At 44.7% G+C, this 22949-nt stretch overlaps 2 protein-coding genes across 2 annotated transcripts in view; one reads left to right on the forward strand and one right to left on the reverse strand.

Annotated features, from left to right (window-relative positions):
- The window catches only part of mcm2 (minichromosome maintenance complex component 2), a 37464-nt gene extending 17327 nt beyond the window's left edge, over positions 1-20137 (reverse strand). Inside the window, exons 1-13 of the mRNA XM_038812155.1 lie at positions 20001-20137; positions 17844-18028; positions 16827-16996; positions 14685-14773; positions 13706-13880; positions 12664-12883; positions 10519-10726; positions 7255-7389; positions 5283-5474; positions 3968-4061; positions 2805-3055; positions 1747-1873; positions 956-1068 (exon numbers count right to left, since the gene is read on the reverse strand). Of these exons, the coding sequence (XP_038668083.1) occupies positions 956-1068; positions 1747-1873; positions 2805-3055; positions 3968-4061; positions 5283-5474; positions 7255-7389; positions 10519-10726; positions 12664-12883; positions 13706-13880; positions 14685-14773; positions 16827-16996; positions 17844-18028; positions 20001-20006 (1965 nt within the window). The 5' untranslated portion in view covers positions 20007-20137. The remainder of the gene's footprint in view (positions 1-955; positions 1069-1746; positions 1874-2804; positions 3056-3967; positions 4062-5282; positions 5475-7254; positions 7390-10518; positions 10727-12663; positions 12884-13705; positions 13881-14684; positions 14774-16826; positions 16997-17843; positions 18029-20000) is intronic.
- A 125-nt stretch (positions 20138-20262) lies between these two features.
- The window catches only part of tpra1 (transmembrane protein, adipocyte asscociated 1), a 106508-nt gene continuing 103821 nt past the window's right edge, over positions 20263-22949 (forward strand). The window contains exon 1 of the mRNA XM_038812161.1: positions 20263-20358. The gene's annotated coding sequence lies outside the window, so the exon portion shown is untranslated. The remainder of the gene's footprint in view (positions 20359-22949) is intronic.

The raw sequence follows: 22949 nt of genomic DNA on the forward strand, positions 1-22949 counted from the left end.
CTGTAACCCCACCTAACCGTTGGAAACTAAAGGGCAATTTAGCATAGCCAACCCACCTAACCTGCACATCTTTGGACTGTGGGAGGAAACCGGAGCACCCAAAGGAAACCCACGCAGACACGGGGAGAACGTGCAAATTCCACACAATCCTCGGATCAAAGCTTTACACCCAATTCAGGACTCTTGCACAACATATTTCTTCCACCCCACTATTGGTGACTGTGCCTTTAGCTGTATGGACCCAATGCTCTGGAATTTCCTGCCTAAAACTCTCCACCTTTCTATTCTCAAGACACTGAAATCGACCCCTGACAACATGCTCTAGTATTCCATATTACTCGCTGTCAAACCTGGTCTTGCTACTTGTTCTATTCCAGAAAGTCAGTTAAATATAGAACTGGAGCCAGTCTCTTACATACTTTCACATTTATTTAGAGCCATAACATTACAAGCATACATCTCATACCACGGTAACCACAACTCCAGTCTGTCCAATTTCGTAGCTCAATTGATTCCCAGTTCATGCCTATGACCTTTGTGCAATTATTTTTTTTTCAAAATTAAAAAAAAAAAATTATTATAAATTTCGAGTACCCAATTAATTTTTTTTTCCAATTAAGGGTCAATTTAGCATGGCCAATCCACCTAACCTGCGCATCTTTGGGTTGTGGGGGTGAAACCCACGCAGACATGGGGAGAATGTGCAAACTCCACCTTTGTGCAATTATAACACTTTATGCAAATAACATTCATTCACAGAGAAAAAGCATTAGCACAGAAAAAAAACCTCACGGTCAAATTGTTCCACTAATATTGTCCACTGGGACAGTATTAAAGGACACCATTAACTAAGTGATGGGTATATCTTCCCTTTTTTTTCGCCTAGGGGGAGGTTAAGTAGGACCCTAACCTCAAAAATACCACGTCAATATTGTGAACAGAATTTATTTCATACCTGAACAGGGTCAATAGTGTCTCTAACAACACAAAGAACATCAAATCTGGACACAATGGGCTCCGAAAGATCCACATTCTCCGCAAAGGTCAAAGAAGGGTCGTATCGACCACCTGAACAGGTAGGCAAGTAAATAAATTAAACATTGTCGCACATCATCCCAGGAACATTCTTCCACTGTTTGTCAAACATAACAATGATATTACCAGTTAAATAACAGCACAGGTCACCTGGGACAATGCCAGCCCACTCCAGCACAGGGTGTAGGCTAAAGCACCAATGATCGTAAAGTGCTGCATTGTCAGGAGGTCCCAACATTGTTTGCCGAGATGTTGGAATTAGGCCCTGTAGGCTATTCATTCAAACAGACCGCTAAAAATCCCCAAAAGGTATTCAAAGTAGTTTATATATCCTGGCCAAAATTTCTCCCACACACACCCACCCTTCCCCCTCTTGGGTCAGATTTATACTGTTGCAAAAAATCCAGGTGCTGGAAATCCTTAAAAGCCACAGAACCTCACAAGCCTTTGACTTTTAACTGCCCTCTGATGTGGCACAGCAAGCCACTCGGTGGATCAAAATATTTCCAAATACTGCTTTGGGACAGAAGTGCAATATTATTTCAGAATACATTTGAAACTTTCTACAGGTACCACCCACATTTTCTCCCAATTAGTTGACCAAGTTGATTAATTAATTAGTTCTAGTCATATTCCAACTGGCAGCCAGTTTGGGTCCTAAATTCTACAGCCCAGCATGTAGCAAACTGAAAGAATTTGATTTATTCTCACCTATGGGATTGGCAGCAGCAATTATCGTACATCTGGCCTGGAGAGAAGTCACGATACCAGCTTTTGAGATGGAGATGCTCTGCTGCTCCATTGCCTCATGAATACTGGTCCTGTCCTGTTCGTTCATCTGAAAGTATAAAAGCAGCATCGTCACACATATTGCTCCTTTGTATGAGATGTTAAAATGAAGCTTTGTCGGAAATCTCAGCTGGATGTAAAATATCCCACGACACTAAACTTTGAATAGCAGGGAATTTATTCCCAGTGTCCTGGCCAATACTCACGCCTTCAGACAGTACCACAAAAACAGATGATGATCTGGTCATTGCTACATGGTTGTTTGTGGGATCTTCCAGTGAGTAAACTGGCTGTCATGTTTCCTGCAACACGGATTACGCTTCAAAGTCGAAGGTGTGGGACGGGAATTGCTAGTAGTTTGTTTGAGAGCAGCAGGTTTTATTCCCCACTGGACATTAGTGAACCAGTTAGCTTTGCGCAAGCTGTTACACAGTTTTACTGGCAGTATCTTTCATTCCAGAGTTCTTTTTAATCCACGGTCAAATTCCCAAACTGTTATGATGGGATTATTAGTCTAGCAACAGTTACCACACTACCGAACACGGGCAAGTAGAGTAGCCATAGTCCCATAGCCACAAGCTGCTTTCCCCTTTCGAGGGGCAAGAGGTGACTGGTGGTGATTTAACTGGAGGATTACCACACCTTGGGTGAGGGGCAAGGGCAGGGCCTTCATGAATAACCTCAGCAGGTACGGGAATTGAACCCACACCGCTGGCCTTGCTCTGCATGAAGAACCAGCTGTCTAGTCAAGCGAGCTAAACCAGCCCCCAAGTAGCAGGCAAGGAATGAATACAGCTCAGGAGTGAAATACCCTGTCCAAGATATATTTAAAAACCTGCAAAGAATAGCAATTGGGAAAAAAGCTCCACATCACAGCTGGCGCCCAAGGAACTAGCTCAGAGCCTTTACAAATGGAAAATGGGGATGAGAGTGGTGGTGGTTACAGGCTGAGAAAAATGTATAAGTGCGTTTTTTCTTACCTTGTCAAACTCATCTATGAGACAGACTCCTCTATCTGCTAACACAAGAGCACCAGCCTCCAAAGTCCATTCCCTGCTCACTGGATTCCTCTGCACGTAGGCAGTTAAACCAACAGCAGATGCACCTTGACCAGTAGTAAAGACCGCTCGACTGGAAACCTTCTCAACATACTTCAGGAACTGAGATTTGGCAGTGCCCGGGTCACCACACAGCAGGACGTTGATGTCCCCACGGACTTTGTGCTTCCCACCTGAAGCCCAAGCAACCAGAAATAAAAAATTTGTTTAAAATCCTCAAAAGACGCATCAGGATCCAAGGTCTTCCATGAAGCCAATTCATTACTCTCCACTTGAAAAATCCAATATAAGAGATTACAAATATAAGACAGTCACTAATAAATTCAATAGAGAACTTGGGAGAAACTTCTTTACCAACCGACTGATTAGAATGTGAACTTATACCATAAAGTTGAGTCAAAGAGCACAAATGCATTTAAGGGAAAACTACATGAACATGATGGCGAAAGGAATAGATGGGTTTGCTGATAAGGTGTGAGGAAGCTTGTGTGAAGTATACACATGGGATGGTTTAGCTCACTGGGCTAAATCGCTGGCTTTTAAAGCAGACCAGCAGCACGGTTCGATTCCCGTACCAACCTTCCGGACAGGCGCCGGAATGTGGCGACTAGGGGCTTTTCAGAGTAACTTCATTGAAGCCTACTCGTGACAATAAGCAATTTTCATTTCATTTCATTGGATATAATATATATATATATCCATAAAAACAAATAAAAATAACAGGGTTTAAAAGGAAGAAAAACAGGATAAAAGATAATTTTTATTGTTAAAAACACACTCTCTTAGAAAAAGGGTTAAACGGTGCAGATTAACAGATGATGCAACGGATCAAAAATTAGTAATTAGGAGTTGTGTCTTAGAAGGTTTTAGAATGGAATGAAGCCATAAAATAAACAGTGAATTCAAAAAGGCTACACACACTGAAATGTTTGAAAAAATTATAAAGCATCTTTAATTAACAAAAATATTCCAAGGTACAATCCTAACAGAGCCAAATGATGCACGATAATGAGGGTGATGAACCGCTTGGTCCAAGTCTGCCAATGTTAACAAGAAAGCTTAATTTTCTTAACAGATAGACCTACCTGGGTTTTTGGCTTCACCTCCAAACAGTGCGAGCGCAAGGCCTCTTTTAATGTCCTCATGGCCATATATTGAAGGTGCCATACTAGCAAAGATCTAGGAGACGGGAAAACAGACATTATAATCAATAGGTATATCTACAAAAGCTCAGAATGTTTAGAGTAATTGTTACACCGTGTCACCAGAACCTGTCTGCCTTGTATCCAGTGGTGTAATGCGCACCATCTACCGTGACCCAGTGTACAGCACAAATCCAGTTAACATATCACATACAGACAAAGTAAATGCGGAAATTTCACGATCTCACAAAATGTCATTTTTTAAAAAAAGGGTACCACGGCTGGCACAGATCAGCGTCATGATTAGTTGCTGAAAAGGGGGTGGCAGGATATAGCAGTGGTTAGCACTGATGCCTCACGGTGCCGAGGACCCGGGTTCGATCCCAGCCCCGGCTCACTCTCCATGTGGAGTTTGTACATTCGCCCCATGTCTGGGTGGATCCCGCAACCGAAAGATGTACTGGGTAAGTGGATTGGCAACGCTAAATTGCCCCTTAATTGGATTTTTAAAAAAAAGAACATACAGTGCAGAAGGAGGCCATTCAGCCCATCGAGTCTGCACCAACTCACTTAAGCGCTCACTTCCATCCTATCCCCGTAACCCAATAACCCCTCCTAACTTTTTTGATCAGCAAGGGCAATTTATCACAGCCAATCCACCTAACCTGCACGTCTTTGGATTGTGGGAGGAAACCGGAGCACCCAGAGGAAATCCACGCAGACACGGGGAGAACATGCAAACTCCGTACAGACAGTGACCCAGTGGGGAATCGAACCTGGGACCCTGGCACTGTGAAGCCAAGTGTTATCCACTTGTGCTATCGTGCTGCCCCTTTTTAAATAAAAAAAATTGCTAGATAGATTTTCAAATTTATACACGACATAAATCTTTCCACTTTTCAGGTGAATGATTGGTGGTGCCAGGGAGGAGAGAGGGTGGAGAATTATTTTCCCACTCCGGTTATCCAGTACACTAACTGGTCTGGTTTATCAGCACGGTAGTACAATGGTTAGCACTGTTGCTTCCCGATGCCAGGGACCTAGGTTTGATCCCCGGCTTGGGCACAGTCTGTGCGGAGTCTGCAGGTTCTCGCCAATTGTGTGTGGGTTTCCTCCGACAAGTCCCAAAAAGACGTGCTTTAGATGAATTGAACATTCTGAATTCTCTCTGTATGTCTTAATACCCAAGAGCATTAATCAACTTTTATAGTTTATTTGGTGCTTTGCTTCTGAAGCGTCCCCATCACAACAGGCTCACCCGCTCTCCAATGCGCTCATCTTTTGAAAGCCCCACAATGGCCTTGACGTCTTCATCTGTAAGCTCACCAACGGCCACTTTATTGTCCTTCTTTGTGATGTGATTTGCCATGATCACTGTAGCGAAGACTGGGAATCCATTGGCAGTATTGAGGGAACCATCATAGTTATTATGATATATGCCAGTAAGTTCCTGCAAGAAGACAGAACAAGCATACAATCAGACCCTCAGAACAACAATCAACCCCTCGGAACAACAATCAACCCCTCGGAACAACAATCAACCCCTCGGAACAACAATCAACCCCTCGGAACAACAATCAACCCCTCGGAACAACAATCAACCCCTCGGAACAACAATCAACCCCTCAGAACAACAATCAACCCCTCAGAACAACAATCAACCCCTCCGAACAACAATCAACCCCTCAGAACAACAATCAACCCCTCAGAACAACAATCAACCCCTCAGAACAACAATCAACCCCTCAGAACAACAATCAACCCCTCAGAACAACAATCAACCCCTCAGAACAACAATCAACCCCTCAGAACAACAATCAACCCCTCAGAACAACAATCAACCCCTCAGAACAACAATCAACCCCTCAGAACAACAATCAACCCCTCAGAACAACAATCAACCCCTCAGAACAACAATCAACCCCTCAGAACAACAATCAACCCCTCAGAACAACAATCAACCCCTCAGAACAACAATCAACCCCTCAGAACAACAATCAACCCCTCAGAACAGCAAATAAAAACATTTAAATTATACTACCATAAATGTAAATAAGGGGGATTCATTCAGCCCATTTGGGGACGCGGAGAATAAAGTGGAGATAATCTGTTCCAATCTTGTTGAATAGCAGATATGGTTCCAGGGAACTTATTTGACTCAAACCTTTCAAAAAAAAATTCCTACATTCTTTCCATCCCAGCACCGATTAGCCACATCATTTATCCCCCCCCCACCCCACCCCGATCCACTGCCCTCATTAACAAGGAGGTCTTCGCTCTCTGCTATAAACACAGCCTAGAATTCTGATGGAACACATTTCAGGTTAAGACACGAATTCAGCCTCTGGATGCTTCACTAACTTTCAACGCTATGCAAATGCTTATTCTACATAGCTCTTTTTTTTACTTTATGCATATTAGTCTGAGATCAATAATGCAAGAGTAACATGTGACCACGATCAATTATACTGCTAGTCTGAGAAATTTATTTGGCACTGGTTGAACCTATACGGTGGTCTCAGTTTTGCTGAATTGGAGTTGAAAAACATTTCATAAGAATGTGTTAACACTGTAGTTAAGGGACGTTATTTTCTGTTTTTTGTTCATTTATGTGTTTTGCGTGTGTCGGCCCGCGCTGTTGTTTTAAGTTAAGAAATGTTAATGTGTTGACATTAGCACGGTAGCATAGTGGTTAGCACAATTGCTTCACAGCTCCAGGGTCCCAGGTTCGATTCCCGGCTTGGGTCACTGTCTGTGCGGAGTGTGCACATCCTCCTAGTGTGTGTGTGGCTTTCCTCCGGGTGCTCCGGTTTCCTCCCACAGTCCAAAGATGGGCAGGTTAGGTGGATTGGCCATGATAAATTGCCCTTAGATCCAAAAGTGCCCTTAGTGTTGGGTGGGGTTACTGGGTTATGGGGATAGGGTGGAGGTGTTGACCTCGGGTAGGGTGCTCTTTCCAAGAGCCGGTGCAGCCTCGATGGGCCGAGTGGCCTCCTTCTGCACTGTAAATTCTATGATAAACTGCGAAAATTACAAATGCTTCAATAAAATATTTTCTAAAAAAAAAAACTGGAAAGTTGACACAAAACTGAAATCAATTCACAGCCACACAACACGTAATGTAGCCAGCATACAAAGTGTCCTTCCTTTTCAAACTTGACTAGAAAGGAAACACGTTTTCTTCCAGGTATGATTCCCCACAAACACACAATAAAGGATAGAAAGCTTACAATATCATCACCCGGTTTGCAGTTATCCACCAGGTCTGCGAGTAGAATCGCATCTTTTGAGCGTGGTAGCCTCCCAGCCGCAACCTTCCCTGGACTTTCCTGGATGGTGATCCTTTGGTAATTCTGGTACACAGTCTGAAGGGAAACAAGAGGCTGATTGTAAACAGGACACCGGCACAACATTAATTTCACAATAAGCATCCATGTTGTAGAATTATAGAATTTACAGTGCAGAAGGAGGCCATTCGGCCCATCGAGTCTGCACCGGCTCCTGGAAAGAGCACCCGACCCAAGGTCAACACCTCCACCCTATCCCCATAACCCAGTAACCCCACCCAACACTAAGAGCAATTTTGGACACCAAGGGCAATTTATCATGGCCAATCCACCTAACCTGCACATCTTTGGACTGTGGGAGGAAACCGGAGCACCCGGAGGAAACCCACGCAGACACGGGGAGGATGTGCAGACTCCGCACAGACAGTGACCCAAGCCGGAATCGAACCTGGGACCCTGGAGCTGTGAAGCAATTGTGCTATCCACAATGCTACCGTGCTGCCCGTTATACTGGATGATTCAAACTAAATACCAAATTTCATTTTAAAAGCATCTTTGATATATGGAAGTTTAGGGACCCACTTCAAAAAACTACCCACACATTATAATTAACTTGCATGAAGGGCGGCATGGTGGTGCAGTGGTTAGCACTGCTGCCTACGGCGCTGAGGACCCAGGTTCGATCCTAGCCCCAGATCACTCCGTGAGGAGTTTGCATTCTCCGTTTCTGCATGGGTTTCACTCTCACAACCCACAAGTTAGGTGGATTGCCCACGCGAAATTGCCATGGAAAAATAACTCTAAATTTAAAAAACAAATTGCATGAAGTTCAAGTGACGGTCACTTAGAGATTATCCGTGTTTGGAATTAGAATTTATCTAATGACGCAAAGATCAACCCTTTTCGAAGTACCAGGCTCACAAAATTCAAAGCAGCACACCAACAAATGAGAAACATGAACAATGAATCCATTCTATTTGGAGTTTTGAAGGACAGACTGCTGGAGGGACAAGGATGCCTCGGTCCAATACAATATAATAGTTCCATGGCTGATCAAGGCCTGGAAACACCATGTAGAGGAAGAACTGGTCAATGATTTTTTTTTAAAATTTAGAGTACCCAATTATTTTTTTTCCAATTAAGGGGCAATTTAGCGTGGCCAATCCACCTACCCAGCACATCTTTGGGTTGTGGGCGTGACACGGGGAGAATGTGCAAATTCCACACAAGACAGAACTGGTCAAAGATGGTTAAAAGAAAGAGTGGAAATTCAGATCTGAGGCAAGGTAAAATGCACTCCTTCAATAAACCCGGAGGTTTGTCAAACCATATCTGGATTAGTAAACATGATAATATCTAGAAAAAAAAAGATGACTGATGGGTGACCTGAAAGACATCTTCCAAATTATGATGAGGTTTGATCAGGTGGGCGTAGAGATGCTTGCACTTGTGTTGAAGACCAAAACTAGACACCATGAACACGCAAAACATCAGGGAAGGTGGTGGCCACGTGCTTTGCAAGTAAACCATGTGGGAACATCTCAAATCATGACCGTGGCCATGCATGTTATCCCACTGTCCGTAGATTGAACTCCTGCCCTGAGAGATCCGTTCCTGGTGGCATCATTAACTTAAGCCCGGTTGAATGGATTGTTAACGGCCACATCAAACTTTAACCACTTCCCCAGGCATACAAATAAAAGAAAAATCAACACAAAAGATAATCACCAATAAATCTGATAATGAGCTGAGAAGTAATTTCTTACATAATTACAGCACAGAAACCAGCCAATTGGCCTAACAAGCCCATCCACGAGGTAACGGGCAATGTTCTTCATCTATCACCAAAGTACCTTCGATTTATTCCACCCCCTCAGTATGTTTACCTAGCTTCTCCCTAAACTAATCTATGCTTGTTCATAGAGTACAGAATCCACACAGTGCAGAAGGAGACCATTCGGTCCATCAAGTTTGCATCGACCCCTGAAAGAGCATCCTACCCAGGCCCGCTCCCATGCCCCATAACCCCACCCAAGAGCAATTTAGCATGGCCAATCTACCTAAACTGCACATCCTTGGACTGTGGGAGGAAACCGGAGCACCCGGAGGAAACCCACACAGACACGGAGAGAAAGGGCAAACTCCACACAGAACAGTCACCCAAGTTTGGAATTAAATCCGGTTCCAAGACACTGTGAGGCAGCAGTGCTAAGCACTGTGCTGCCCCATAACAACGTGAGCCGTCGACTCAACTACTCCATATGGTAGCAAGTGCCTGCCACATTCACACCAGCAATTTTAAAAGACAAGTAAAAACAGAAAATGCTAGAAATACCTAGTTGGTCAGGCACATCTGTGGAGACAGCAGTTAACGTTTCTGGCCGATAAAGTTTTGCTTAAAAAAGACCAGTGACTTGTTTGGTGATAAACACAAAGGAGGAAGCAGCATAAGATTATATGATAGTATTAGATGTTAAATGTGGCAACAGGAGACTCATGGATTCTGATGTGAATTGACAGAAGTAGCTGGTGCTCTTGCAATGACAAAACACGGGACAAGTCATCCACACAAACTACAAAGACCATTTGTTTCAAAGACAGTGCGTCAACAATCTGTTTCCCCCAAGGACAATCCCACAGTAGACACTGCCAAAGGAAACAGTCACAGCTCTAACATTTGAAATCTTTAAGACCCATCCTGAGACAAGTCTTTCATATTCAGGACTACCATCTCAACAGGTCATTTTTGGTTTAACTAACGTTACCCATATAAAATGTTGATAGAACACATATCAGTCTGCGATGCCGACGCAACTAAAGCAGAAGTGGACAAAACACCAGCACAGATCAGTTGGGTTAAATTCTGTTTCTAGAACATAGAACAGTACAGCACAGAACAGGGCCTTCGGCCCTCAATGTTGTGCCGAGCAATGATCACCCTACTCAAACCCACGTACCCACCCTATACCCATAACCCAACAACCCCCCCTCTCAACCTTACTTTTTAGGGCACTACGGGAAATTTAGCATGGCCAATCCACCTAACCCAAATTGACCCTTATTCTGTGATGTAAATTCTACACAATTTTAAAAAGAAGTATTGGTGACCGATCATTTCACACCACCTCTTGCACAACTGCCCAGCAGGATAAGTCAAGGAAAAGAGGTGTACCAGATCACGTCACCCAATGGACTAAGTCAACATACCTCTTCCATGTTGATTTCAAATGGCCCGGTAGACTGACACTCAGGACAAGAGCCTGGCTTCACTTCCTGGTTCTGGGACTGGAAGAATGGACCAAGGATGAAGTTGCACTTGTTACAGTTGTACTTGACCATGCTGAGCTGCGGCAGAACCCCTGTGGAGCTGGTGACCACTCCACTTGTCCGGATCAGCTGATTCAAGTGAAGCTGCCTGTAACAAAAAAAAATGTGGAGTTTTGAAGGCAGAACAATTTGTTACGGCTATTAAAAAGATGAGTACAAGCAAGGAAGGAGCAGCACGGTGGTGCAGTGGTTAGCATCGCTGCCTCGGTATTGAGGACCCGGATTCGATCCCGGCCCTGGGTCACTGTCCGTGTGGAGTTTGCACATTCTCCCCGTGTCTGCGTGGGTCTCACCGCCACAACCTAAAAAGATGTACCAGGTAGGTGAATTTGCTAAGCCAAATTGCCCCTTATTTGGAAAAAATAAGAATTAGGTACTCTAAATTTATTTTTACAAAAAAAAACATTTTTTAAGAAAGGAAATTGAATATATGCTCGGATCGATATTGATTTCCAGGAAGGAGCAGCGCAGGGCAGTCCAGTAAGGAAAGATGGGAGTATAATTCTGCAGAGTTTAAAGGAATGAGACATAATCGCATTGAAACTGCAAGATTAGGAGGGGGCTTAGTATGGCAGATGCTACCCCTATTTGGAGGATCTAAAATTAGGGAGCATAGGATCAGGCTAAAGGGATGGCCATTTTGGATTGAGACGAGGAATTTATTCTTCAAATGTTGTAAATATTTGGTATTCTCTATTCCAAGGTATATGGAAATTCAGCAATATTTATTGTCAGAGGTGCATGCATGCAGGTGATGAAATCACAGGCCTTAACTGTGACACCTCCAACTGAAAGGTCCGTTGAACCCACTGGGCTCAGCTGACAAGAATAACCATTTTAAATTTTTTTTTAGATTAGCCAATTATTTTTTCCAATTAAGGGGCAATTTAGCGTGGCCAATCCACCTACTCCGCACATTTTTGGGTTGTGGGGGCGAAACCCACGCAGACACGGGGAGAACGTGCAAACTCCACACGGACAGTGACCCAGAGCCGGGATCGAACCTGGGACCTCAGCGCCGTGAGGCGGTTGTGCTAACCACTAGGCCACCGTGCTGCCCAACAAGAATAACCATGAGCATGAAGGACGAGCACTACTCTTGGGAGTCAGTTAAAACCATGATGCATGTGGATTCACTCTAGTACAAGGAGCGAGCACAGACTATCTCAGTCTGCGATAATCATGAGAGAAAAGTGGCTTATGCCGTGAATTAGCACAGCACCCCTGCAAATGTGGAGCCTGGGATGTGATTCCAGCCTAGGCTGGTAGAACCAAGAGCATTCCTCTGTCAGCGTAAGGAGCAACCTATTAACCCAAGTAACGTTTGGACTCGAGCCATACACAGAGCAAGATGAACGGGGAGGGGGAAGCGGAATTGACTGGCCTGAGAAAGGTCAAACTGATGTGGAATGCTGTACAAATGAAGCAAAAAACTCATATAGAAGTACAAATAAAATTTGAACTAAAGCACTTGAAGTGTACAACTGAAATTGAATCAAGAGACAACAACGTAAACATCCTAAACTAGCGATGGCAAATAATTCAGAAACCTTGTAAAATAACACAATAATGGATAGCTCCTCTTCTCCGCTACTCCCTCAAACAAAATCATTGAAAAAGTGAATATAAAATAAACTATAAGCCAAGAGACCCCGCACAAAAAAAAACCCCTCAAGGGCCAGAATTTCCCAGGCCCGCCAAATCGAATGAATGCTCACATGGTTTGGTGTATATTCTGGCCCAGGCCCACAGCAACTGGGCTGGAAAATTCCATCCAACAGTGGAGCAAATAGGTTGTTCTATGGAGATGGGGTTAACTTTGGCACATGTCCATGTTATACTTGACCTAGGTAGGGCAGCTTGATGTTAATAATAACAATGATTTTTGTATTTGGAAACATGCAGCACATGGGAGGCCATTTAATCCATTAGGCCTGTGACAGTTCTTGAGTTACCATATCAATATGCTGATTGAAACAAGTTGCTAAAGACATGGCATTACCTAAAAGCACCTGTCTACCATACCTGAGTGATCGGAGCTCCTCGACCAGGGGCAGGCTGGAAATCCGGACGTGAATCTCCTTGGCAATCCGGTCATATTTTGGGTACATGGAGAGGACCACTTCTTTGGCTGCTTCATCGAATATCTTCAACATTTCTGCCGGAGCCTCAGGCAGAAAATAGGCCAACACATGCTCCCTGGCAGCCAAGTCCTCATAATTGACCACTAGGCTCTCTCTGTTTTCTGTGAAGCACAACAGCCACTTCAGGACTACAGGCAGTATAAGCTGAAAGACTGTGTCATGTACTGGGATTGTCATTTTAGAGATTATTAAAATATGTCCCAAATATATTAAAAATAAACATTGACATCAGTGTCAGTCAATCAGCTGGGAGCATGACAGGGCAATAGAACATAGAACAGTACAGCACAGAACAGGCCCTTCGGCCCTCGATGTTGTGCCGAGCAATGATCACCCTACTCAAACCCACGTATCCACCCTATACCCTTACTTTTAGGACACTACGGGCAATTTAGCTTGGCCAATTCACCTAACCCGCACATCTTTGGACTGTGGGAGGAAACCGGAGCACCCGGAGGAAACCCACGCACACACGGGGAGGACGTGCAGACTCCGCACAGACCGTGACCCAGCCAGGAATCGAACCTGGGACCCTGGAGCTGTGAAGCATTTATGCTAACCACCATGCTACCGTGCTGCCCTTCAATCAAAGAATCAATTTTACAACAAACTAATTAACAGACTCTTGACAAACTACATCAAGCAGAACTCCCGACTGAAACATCAGCAAAATCTTTGATGAAGCCTGATTATTTCTCCAGCAAAACAGAGTGGAGTATGGTTACACAATATAAAATGTGTAAAACAAAACTGAATTGTTCTCCTTCTTTACATAAAGTGATAACATTTTTACCTAACTTATTTTCACAAGCAATGGGAAGCTGCTTCCAGGTCTCATCACTCTTGATCATGATTGATTCAACATTTGCGCAAGAGCTGATGGCAAGATACTTCCCCGACCCTGGTGCTTTTACTAGACTAACCTTTGCACATGTCACTAATCTTCTCCTTGAAAACATTGTGCCCATGTTCATCGACATGGGTCCTCAAGAAATTCTTGAAACGGTGGTAGATTTCCAGTCTAGGTGCCGTCATGGAGACCCACTCCCTGACTGAGTGACCCTTCATGTCCTCTAGGTTCTCAATACTCTCAATCATCTGCACAAGGGGGAAAGAGAGGAGAAAAAAAAACACGTAATTAGAAATTGCCACAGGCCCCTTTTCAGCTGTTTACTGGTAGGTCGAAAGGACAGTCAATTCTTCTCCCTGCAGTACGCACCACACACCACACATAATTGGATACTACGATAGCTCAGGGACTGGGCAAAATTGTTCTGAGCTAGGAAGACAGCAGTAAACCTCATGAGTGAACCCAAATCATGCTGCTGCTGATTTGTTTTCTCTGTCACAGGTCTCGAATGGCCCAATACAGTGACTGGATTGTTCTACAATGCATTTGTAGTCAATCCACCCTACCTCCTTCAGCAATATTCACACAATCAATATATTGAGCCCAAATAGAGTTGTTTGGACAATTAAATGCATCTTCGCCTGTCCCAGGAAATTGCACAGTAGACGGAGAGTGCACTTGTATGTTGCTTCACAGCTCTAGAGTCCCAGGTTCGATTCCTGGCTTGGGTCACTATCTGTGCGGAGTCTGCACTTCCCCCCCCCCCATGTTTGCGTGGGTTTCCTCCGGTTTCCTCCCACAGTCCAAAAATGTGCATTCTAAGCTGCCCTTTAGTGTTCAAAAAGGTTAGGTTGGGTTACGGGGTTAAGGTGGAGGTGTGGGGCTTAAGTAGGGTGCTCTTTCCAAGGGTCGGCGCAGATTCGATGGGCTAAATGGCCTCCTTCTGCACTGTAAATTCTATGATTCTGTGATGCATAGTGAGACAGGCTGGATGGGCGAGTAGCTCTTTACCGGTCTATCATTTTCCTACATTAGAACAGGGTTACACTCACCTCCTCGTCATCATCAACTGCCCCATCTGCTGCTCGCTCTGCCAGTCGCCGCTTTCTTGCTGGCCGTTCTTCATCCTCATCGTCACTTTCTGAAACAATAGAGATGTCTCTTTCATATGTTTCCCTTGCCTAAAATCCCTCTCACGCACCATCAGGTCTAAGGCGTTTATAAATTGATTGCATTGCTCGAGACGCGACATGGACTCAATGGGCCAAGTGGCTCTCCTGGCTCAAAATCCATTCCAAAGACTTGAGTTGAGCAGATAATCGAGGCCAACATTACAGTTCAGCATTGAATGTGCGCTGCATTATTAGATGTGTTGTCTTTCAGATGAGCTGTTATTGAAAGAAGTTTTCTTGCTCATTCACAGGATAAATATAATTAATTCAAACAGAATTGATTGGACAATTTATTTTGCTGGCATGGTGGCACAGTGGTCAGCACTCTTGCCTCACAGCACCAGGGACCCAGGCTCGATTCCAGCCTAGTCTGTGTGGAGGTAGCACGTTCTTCCAGTGTTTGAATGGGTTTCTTCCAGGTGCTCCGGTTTCCTACCACAGTCCAAGAGCGTGCAGGTTAGGTGGATTTGGCCATGCTAAATTGCCTCTCAATGTCCAGGATGTGGAGGTTGGGTTACTGGTCTACGGCGATAGGGCTGGGTTGGTGGCGCAGTGGACGCAGGTAGAGAACTCTTTCAGAGGGTCAGTGCAGACTCAATGGATCAAACGACCTCCTTCTAAACTGTAGGGGTTCTGTGGTCATTATCACATCGCTTTTGTGGGAACCTGCTGTGCACAAAGTGGCTTCCACATTTCCCTGCATCGGAACAGCGACTACACTTCATAAATATTGCATTGGCTATGAAGTCCTTTGGGGCCAACTGAGGTTCTGAAAGGCATTACATAATTGCAAATTCTTGCTTTCATAACCCTTATTCATGGTACCAGCCTTATGCCAGATTCCTTTCCAAACCAGCAGGTCCTGTTCCCCAACTGTTTACAAGCCTCCACATCAAGATTAGCTGTTTCAGTCATCAGCTACCACAAGAGACAAACTGCCCCAGGATCTTCACTCGTGAAGAATCTGCCACCATCGCTGCCCTTTTTATTTCAGAGAACTTTGCTCAACTCTGTCACTCAACACTTTATTAAATGTCTTTTGGAAGTCCATGTACCACATTTCAACAGCATTACCCTCATTAACCCTTTGTCTTCTCATCATAAAACTCAAGCAAGTTAGTCAAACAAAATTTTCCCTTAAATCAGTTGTTTTTTCTTAATTAATCAATCCACTTTTGTCCAAGTGACTGTTAATTCTAACCCACATTATGGCCAAAAGCTTCCCCACCACCAAGAATAAGGTGACAGGCTTGTAGTTGCGGAGTTTGTCCTTACACCCTTTTTTGTAATTCTCCAATCCTTTGGTACCACCCTCATCTCAAAGGAGGGTTTGCAGATTATGGCCAGTGCCTTTAATTCCCACCCATTCCCTCAGTATCCTTGACACATTTCATCCAGTCCTTGTGACTTAGCAACTTTTTAAGGACAGCCATCCCAAAACCTCCACTAGTTCAGAAATTACCCATTCGCCAACTGCCTCAAAGCCAAGCCACAAAAAGATGAATGCAACACACAGGTAACATTTTTATAAAGGGACAGTAGCCACCTAGAAAAATTACAGTACAAATAACAAAATCTTTGTACTGCAGGCAGACACGTATCTGGAATGAACAGAAAGCCAGTAACCAAGTATATCAGGTCGCACAAAGCAGGCAAGGACTTCATTGGTTTGGAACAGCGGACATCTCTGGCTGTAGCCAACCCTCACCCACAGAGTGGAGTTTATTTGATCAGGACAAAGGTCACTGGGTTGCAATCCCGAACAACTAAATAGAAGTATGGGACTTCCCCTAGGGTACATGTAGTGAACACTGCACTTTTCCATAGTCTTGTCCTTATTAAAAGGCTGCAACTCCTTACCAAAAGGCTAGATTTTATATTCATTCTCACATCTAGTACTGTCAAAATACATTCCCAGTCTACAGTAGAATGATAACAAATAGACAAATGTGAAGATTTAATTGATGGCTAAAAATCTTCCTACAAGTTATTTTAGGTATAGCACATAGGACTGGCACTTACCGTACAGGAGATCTATCCTCATACGGCCTTGCCTCAAACCCTCTGTATGATCTCTCCTTCGCATTTCTCTTTCAGCCTCTGCTCGTTGGCTAGCAGTCATCTCCTCCAGGTCCTCGTCGTCTAGGCCTTCCCGCTCATAGACATCCAGTGCCGGAATGGCAAGGTAGTCGCTGAAGATGGGAATATGCAACATGTTGTTTTACAATTAATATGGGGAAATAAACTAAGCAAAAAGGGAAGGCTATTCTTGAGGGATCTTTGGGGGCAGGAGGAGAGAAGGAAAAGAAAACAATTAGCCATGGGCTTTTCACTTCTGGAACCCAGGTTCAAATATAGGCGAAGGGTTAGGGTTAGGGTTAGGGTTGGCGAAAACAATTGCTTCAATATAGTTGGCTGCCCATGAAATGGAGATGGACAATAATAACAAGATTAGATGCAAAATCCTAATGCCGAACTGACTACTGGATAATACGGCAAAAAATGGAGAAATCCATATGGGTGCAGCAATCGGTGATTCCCCAGTTGATATCTGGTGTCTTGCCATGATCCCACTTTTTTGTAAATTTTCCAATCCTTTGATCCTGATCAATACTCAACCAAACAGAAATTAGACAAATTTCATGCCTGTCTTCTAAAAGGAGGATTAAACAAAACGTCATTATGTGCTACGGAGAGGTAAAGATCTCAGCTGCCGCCAACAAATGAACCTCTTAATCACTGTTGTAGATGCACGAGACGACAACGAATAACAATTTCCACAATTATTATACTGAGCCACAAGATTAATTTGCCCTCTTTCTCAGCAGAGCAGTTGGCAGCCATGGCAAAACACAGAAGCTTCACATTTCAAAATTAACAATTAGACAATGCTGCAAGTGACATCAACTCGTAGCTGGAAACTACGGTTCAAGTCCCAAAAACTTTTCAGGTCGACACACCTGCATTTACAGACAATCTCCTATCCATGAACAGAGAGCAAACAATAGGTAGAATGGTAGCATTGCAATCATTACTGACCGTTCCAGATCATCTCCCATCAGATCCTCTCCATCCTCTTCCTCCCCCAGCACGTCAGTTCCCAGCAATCCTTCTGATTCATCTTCAAATGGAGGGAGATCTCTTCCTGGGCTGGAAGTTAAAGCATCCCCACGCCGAGGGGTTCGGTTGGGGCTGGTAGCCATGGTGAATGACTCAGAAGAATCCTAAATATGGTGAGGGCAGGCAAAATAAGAGAATCAGAGAAGGTATACTAGTCCGTGCAAACTATCTTAAGTTACCAGGACACACATTAATAGGGAAAGACTGCCCACATTTGAGGTATCATAAACCAAACTATTAGTCTACACATTTGCTTACACTCAGCCAAAGGCATCAATGCAATTTTCATCAAATATTTGGCTGATGAAATTGTGCACATTTAACAGTCCAGCAAACCTGCTCGCATCTTGCAAGGCTCGTGAAAAAGTGAATCTCAGATGCAGTCAAGAATTGTACAGGTTAAATCCTTTACAGTTACACATGCCAATGACTAAATAATATGAGCCATAGTCGACAAAGGACCATTAGCATCTCTTGACGAGAGAGAGAATTGGTTATACACAGCTGGAGGGAGAACACTCCACAAGCATGGGGTAAAAGCAAGAAGGTAGGTCTCAATGACTGTACAACCAGTATAATTGGTAGCACTTGCCCGAAATAGAAGGTGGAGACTGGAGTTCAAAATCTAGACCAACACTCCCTGTGCAGTTTTGAGGGAGGGCAGCACTATCAGAGGTGCAATCCGTTGGGTGAGATGTCAAACCTAAGCCCTGTGGTTCTCCCTCAGATCAATGTAAAGATTCCACAGCAAATTTTTAAGTATTGGGTAGGGCACCTGGGTGTCCAGGCTAATTTTTAAAATCGGTGAACCAACATTGACTAAAAGCAGGTCATTAACACATTGCTGTTATAGGGGACAAAATTCTATTTCTAAGTTTGATTTCAAAGTAACCGCTTAACCAAACATTAAAAAACATTGAAATTGCAGACATGTGTGCCTTCAGGGGACAGGAAGGGCACAAACACTGATTCACCCAAGCAGTAGTGAATAACTTAAAACACATACAGAAATAAACATAATATTTAAATGTTGGAGACCTACCAACAATATTTATAGTACACTCTGGATGTAGCAAAACATCCTAACAGGCCACATAAATATTGAGAAAGAAATTGACAAACAAAATGTTAGAGGATAGGTGACCAGAAACCTGATCAGAGTTAGGATTTTGAGCAGCGAGAGATGGTCCATGGAGGAAGTGCTGAAATTTCAGGCCAGAGGAGTCACCAAATGGAGAGGGGTAGACAAAAGACCACAATTGGGGGGGGGGCATTGGTCTGAAAGTGGAGCAAATCAGTGAGGGTGGATGGATATATAGTGCAGGTTAGGATACCCGAGCAAGCATTTAACCCAAGTTTGATCAGCTATTCGTTTTTGTTTGTTCATGGGACGTGGGCATTGCAGGCTGGGCCAGCATTTATCGTCCATCCCTAACGGCATTTGAAGGGGGCAGTTAAGAGTCAATCACATTGCTGTGGGTCTGGAGTCGCACGTAGGCCAGACCGGGTAAGGATGGCAGATTTCCTTCCCTAAAGGACATGAGTGAACCAGATGGGTTCATAACAATGGTTCCATGGCCATCATTAGATGTTTTAATTCCAGATATTTTATGGAGTTTAAATTCCATCACCTGCGGTGGTGGGATTCGGACCCGGGTAATTATCCCGGGTCTCCGGATTACTAGTCCGGCGACAACATCACTATGCCACCGCCTCAGACCTTTGTTGTAAAGTCTTGTTTCGGGTTATAGCGTGGCTCCTGTCGCACTCGACCGCGAACAGCTTCACAATGAGCAACGCCACAGAAGATCGGTCAGCACATGTTTTAGATGCGGAGTTTTAATGGTGTCGGTTAGGGGGCGGAATGGGGTATTTTCTGGGGGTGTGATTGGGATGGACAGTTAACAGAAGTTCCCCACCCTCGGGTCGGCCAGCCCCAGCCGGTGCGGGTCAGAGGCGGCCGCGATCCAGCAGTCCGGTCCGTGTTGGTGCTGGAGACGGCGGGCTTTGGTCAGCAACGCTAACCCAACCGCTTTCCCCTCAGATGACGCTCACCGGCCGTCCCCCCTCACTCACCGCCATTGTCGGTTTCTCTCTTTCCCCCCTCGCTCCCGGTCTCTCTCTCTCTCTCTCTTTCCCCACAGGAAGAAGCGGACAAAACCTTTTCGCGCCAAAACGCCCACCTGACCCGAAAGTCGCGCCAAAACCCGGCCGCGCACCCGCGTCACCGCGCCCTCATGTATAATCAATTCGCGCCGGCCAATCGAAGGCGGCGCTTTCTGGGTATTGCTTGAGGGAGGGCCCAGCGTCTGACGTCACAACGAGCGGGACGTCATCAGCACCGCGCCAGCGTTACCAGGATTGGAAGATGCGGGCGCATGGACAGTAATAAAAACAAAGACCGGTTTGTGATCTAGAAATTGCACTGAACCATGTATGTTAGCTGTTATTTTCTTTTTATAAAGCAAGGTGCAAGTGATTTTCTGAGGAGAAGCGAAGCGGAGGCAGTGAATGGAAGGAGCAGGAACGATGACAGCGCAGGTCCCGCCCTCCGGGCGCTGTCATTGGCCACTGACAGCGGCGCCCCGTCATATCCCAGCTGCCGATTGGTCAGCGGACCCGTCAATCAACCCGCTGTCAAGGGGTGATCTCCAAATTGCTGGGAAGCTGAAAAAGGAACTTGCGTTTACATCAACCCTTGATTTCCCCCCACAGTCCAGTTTTTGGCTCGGCAGGCCACTCACCCCTTTGGTTCTTCGACAGCTGCCCTCTTGTGGGCCAGCTCGATGGATTTCACAACCATAGAACATAGAACAGTACAGCACAGAACAGGCCCTTCGGCCCTCGATGTTGTGCCGAGCAATGATCACCCCACTTAAACCCACGTAACCCGTACACCCGTAACCCAACAACCCCCCATTAACCTTACACTACGGGCAATTTAGCATGGCCAATCCACCTAACCCGCACATCTTTGGACTGTGGGAGGAAACCAGAGCACCCGGAGGAAACCCACGCACACACGGGGAGGACGTGCAGACTCCACACAGACAGTGACCCAGCCGGGAATCGAACATGGGACCCTGGAGCTGTGAAGCATTGATGCTAACCACCATGCTACCGTGAGACCCCACTTCGTATATCAGATTGGACACCCACAGAGATGGGTTCTGATTCACCCATTATGTCTGGAGGCTCCCGGAGGAGGGGCACAGTAGTTAGCACTGCTGCTTCATGGTGACGAGTTCCGATTCCAACCCGGGTCACTGTCAGTGTGGAGTTTGCACATTCTCCCCATGTCTGCGTTGGTCTCGCCACCCCCCCACAACCCAAAGTTGTGCAGATTAAGTGGATTGGCCACGCTAAATTGCCCCTTAATTGGAAAATAAAGAATTGTGTACTCTAAATTTGAGAAAGCCCCTCTTCGCCCACATCAATGTGATGCCCTCTAAATATCATCCACAGACAATATACACTGATGAGTATATGTCACCTCTCTTGACCTCCTGAACTAGTTTTAAGTTCGGTAAATGCTTATCCAATATATAGTATTGGATGAATTACAATTTAAAAAAAAATAATTATTTTATCAGTGTCACAAGTAGCTTACATTAACACTCCAATGGTGTCATGTGAAAATTCCCTCGTCGCCACATTCCGGCACCTGTTCAGGTCCACTGAGGGAGAATTCAGAATGTTCAATTCACTTAACAGCGCAAGTCTTTCTAACAAGTCTTTCGGGACTTGATGGAGGAAACCGGAGCGCCCGGAGGAAACCCACACAGACACGGGGAGAACGTGCAACACCGCACATAAAGTGACCCAAGCCGGGAATTGAACCCGGGTCTCTGGCGCTGTGAAGTAACAGTGCTAACTTTACACCATATTGCTTACAATTAACAAATAAAGCCACTACCTTCCAGCCCACTACCATAAACTCTACATCCTTGTCATCTATTCCATCCCTGTCACCAGCCACTGTGCTTGCTTAATCCAGACTGACCTGAAACTGGACTTCTGATCCAATGTATTGTCGGTCAGAAAGACTGATTGCTTCCACTACATCATTGCCCTTATCTCTGCTTGGGTCCATAAGCTACTGAACCTACATCAATGGCCTTGTAACTTCCACATTGAACTGGTCCCTTAGTCAGCCTCCCATCCTCTACATTCTGTAAACTTGATCCAAAACCTAGCTGCCTGTATCCTATCCTGCACTTACTCACCTATCACTGCAGTCCTTGCTGATACATTGCATTCAGTGCCACAACAGCTTATATTTAAAATTCTCCTTACATTTATTATTTTCTTTATATTCATTAACTCCTTATCTCTGTGTCGCCCTCCAACCCGAAAATCTCCCACCCTTCCTCTGAACTCTTCATTACTCTGAATTTGCTCATCACACACCCAAGTCTTCACTATATTATTGGTTAACTGTACCTTCAGCCACCCAGGCCCCAAACTCACTCACTCACTGTCTTACACAACGTCTTCTAATATTGTCTTTGTCAAAGTTTTTCCTTTTTGTCACATTACGTCTTTGTGAAGAGTGTTCCATTTTTTTGTATCCTCAAGTGTTGCAAAACACTTTTTTAAAGATAAATAGTTCCTTTTGAAATGTGATTCCTGTAAGCATAGCTAGTTTTTACCCTCAACCAGTAATTAATAAGTAACCCATTAATTTTAATAGAACCTAAAGCAACTTAAGGATTTTCTTTCCACGCAGCGAGTGGTTGGGATTAGAATGCTCTGCTTCAGAGGGTGGCAGTGGCAGATTCGATGGGCCTTTTAAAAGACAATTAGATAAGCATCTGAAGACCAAAAAGTACTTGCATGGTTATGTATAAAGTGTGGGGAAGTGAGACAATCTCTTGCAATGAGCCAGCAAATTTGATGGGCTGAATGGCACAAGGCAGTGCTGTAGCCATTCTGTGAATCAGAGGCAACAGTGCTTCTGAGCCAACCCGGTACTGCTGGATTGCAATTGATCACTGACTGATGTTTTGCTAAATTTAGCAAATG

This window comes from Scyliorhinus canicula, chromosome 11, assembly GCF_902713615.1.
Source record: "Scyliorhinus canicula chromosome 11, sScyCan1.1, whole genome shotgun sequence".
In the NCBI taxonomy this organism is placed as follows: domain Eukaryota; kingdom Metazoa; phylum Chordata; class Chondrichthyes; order Carcharhiniformes; family Scyliorhinidae; genus Scyliorhinus; species Scyliorhinus canicula.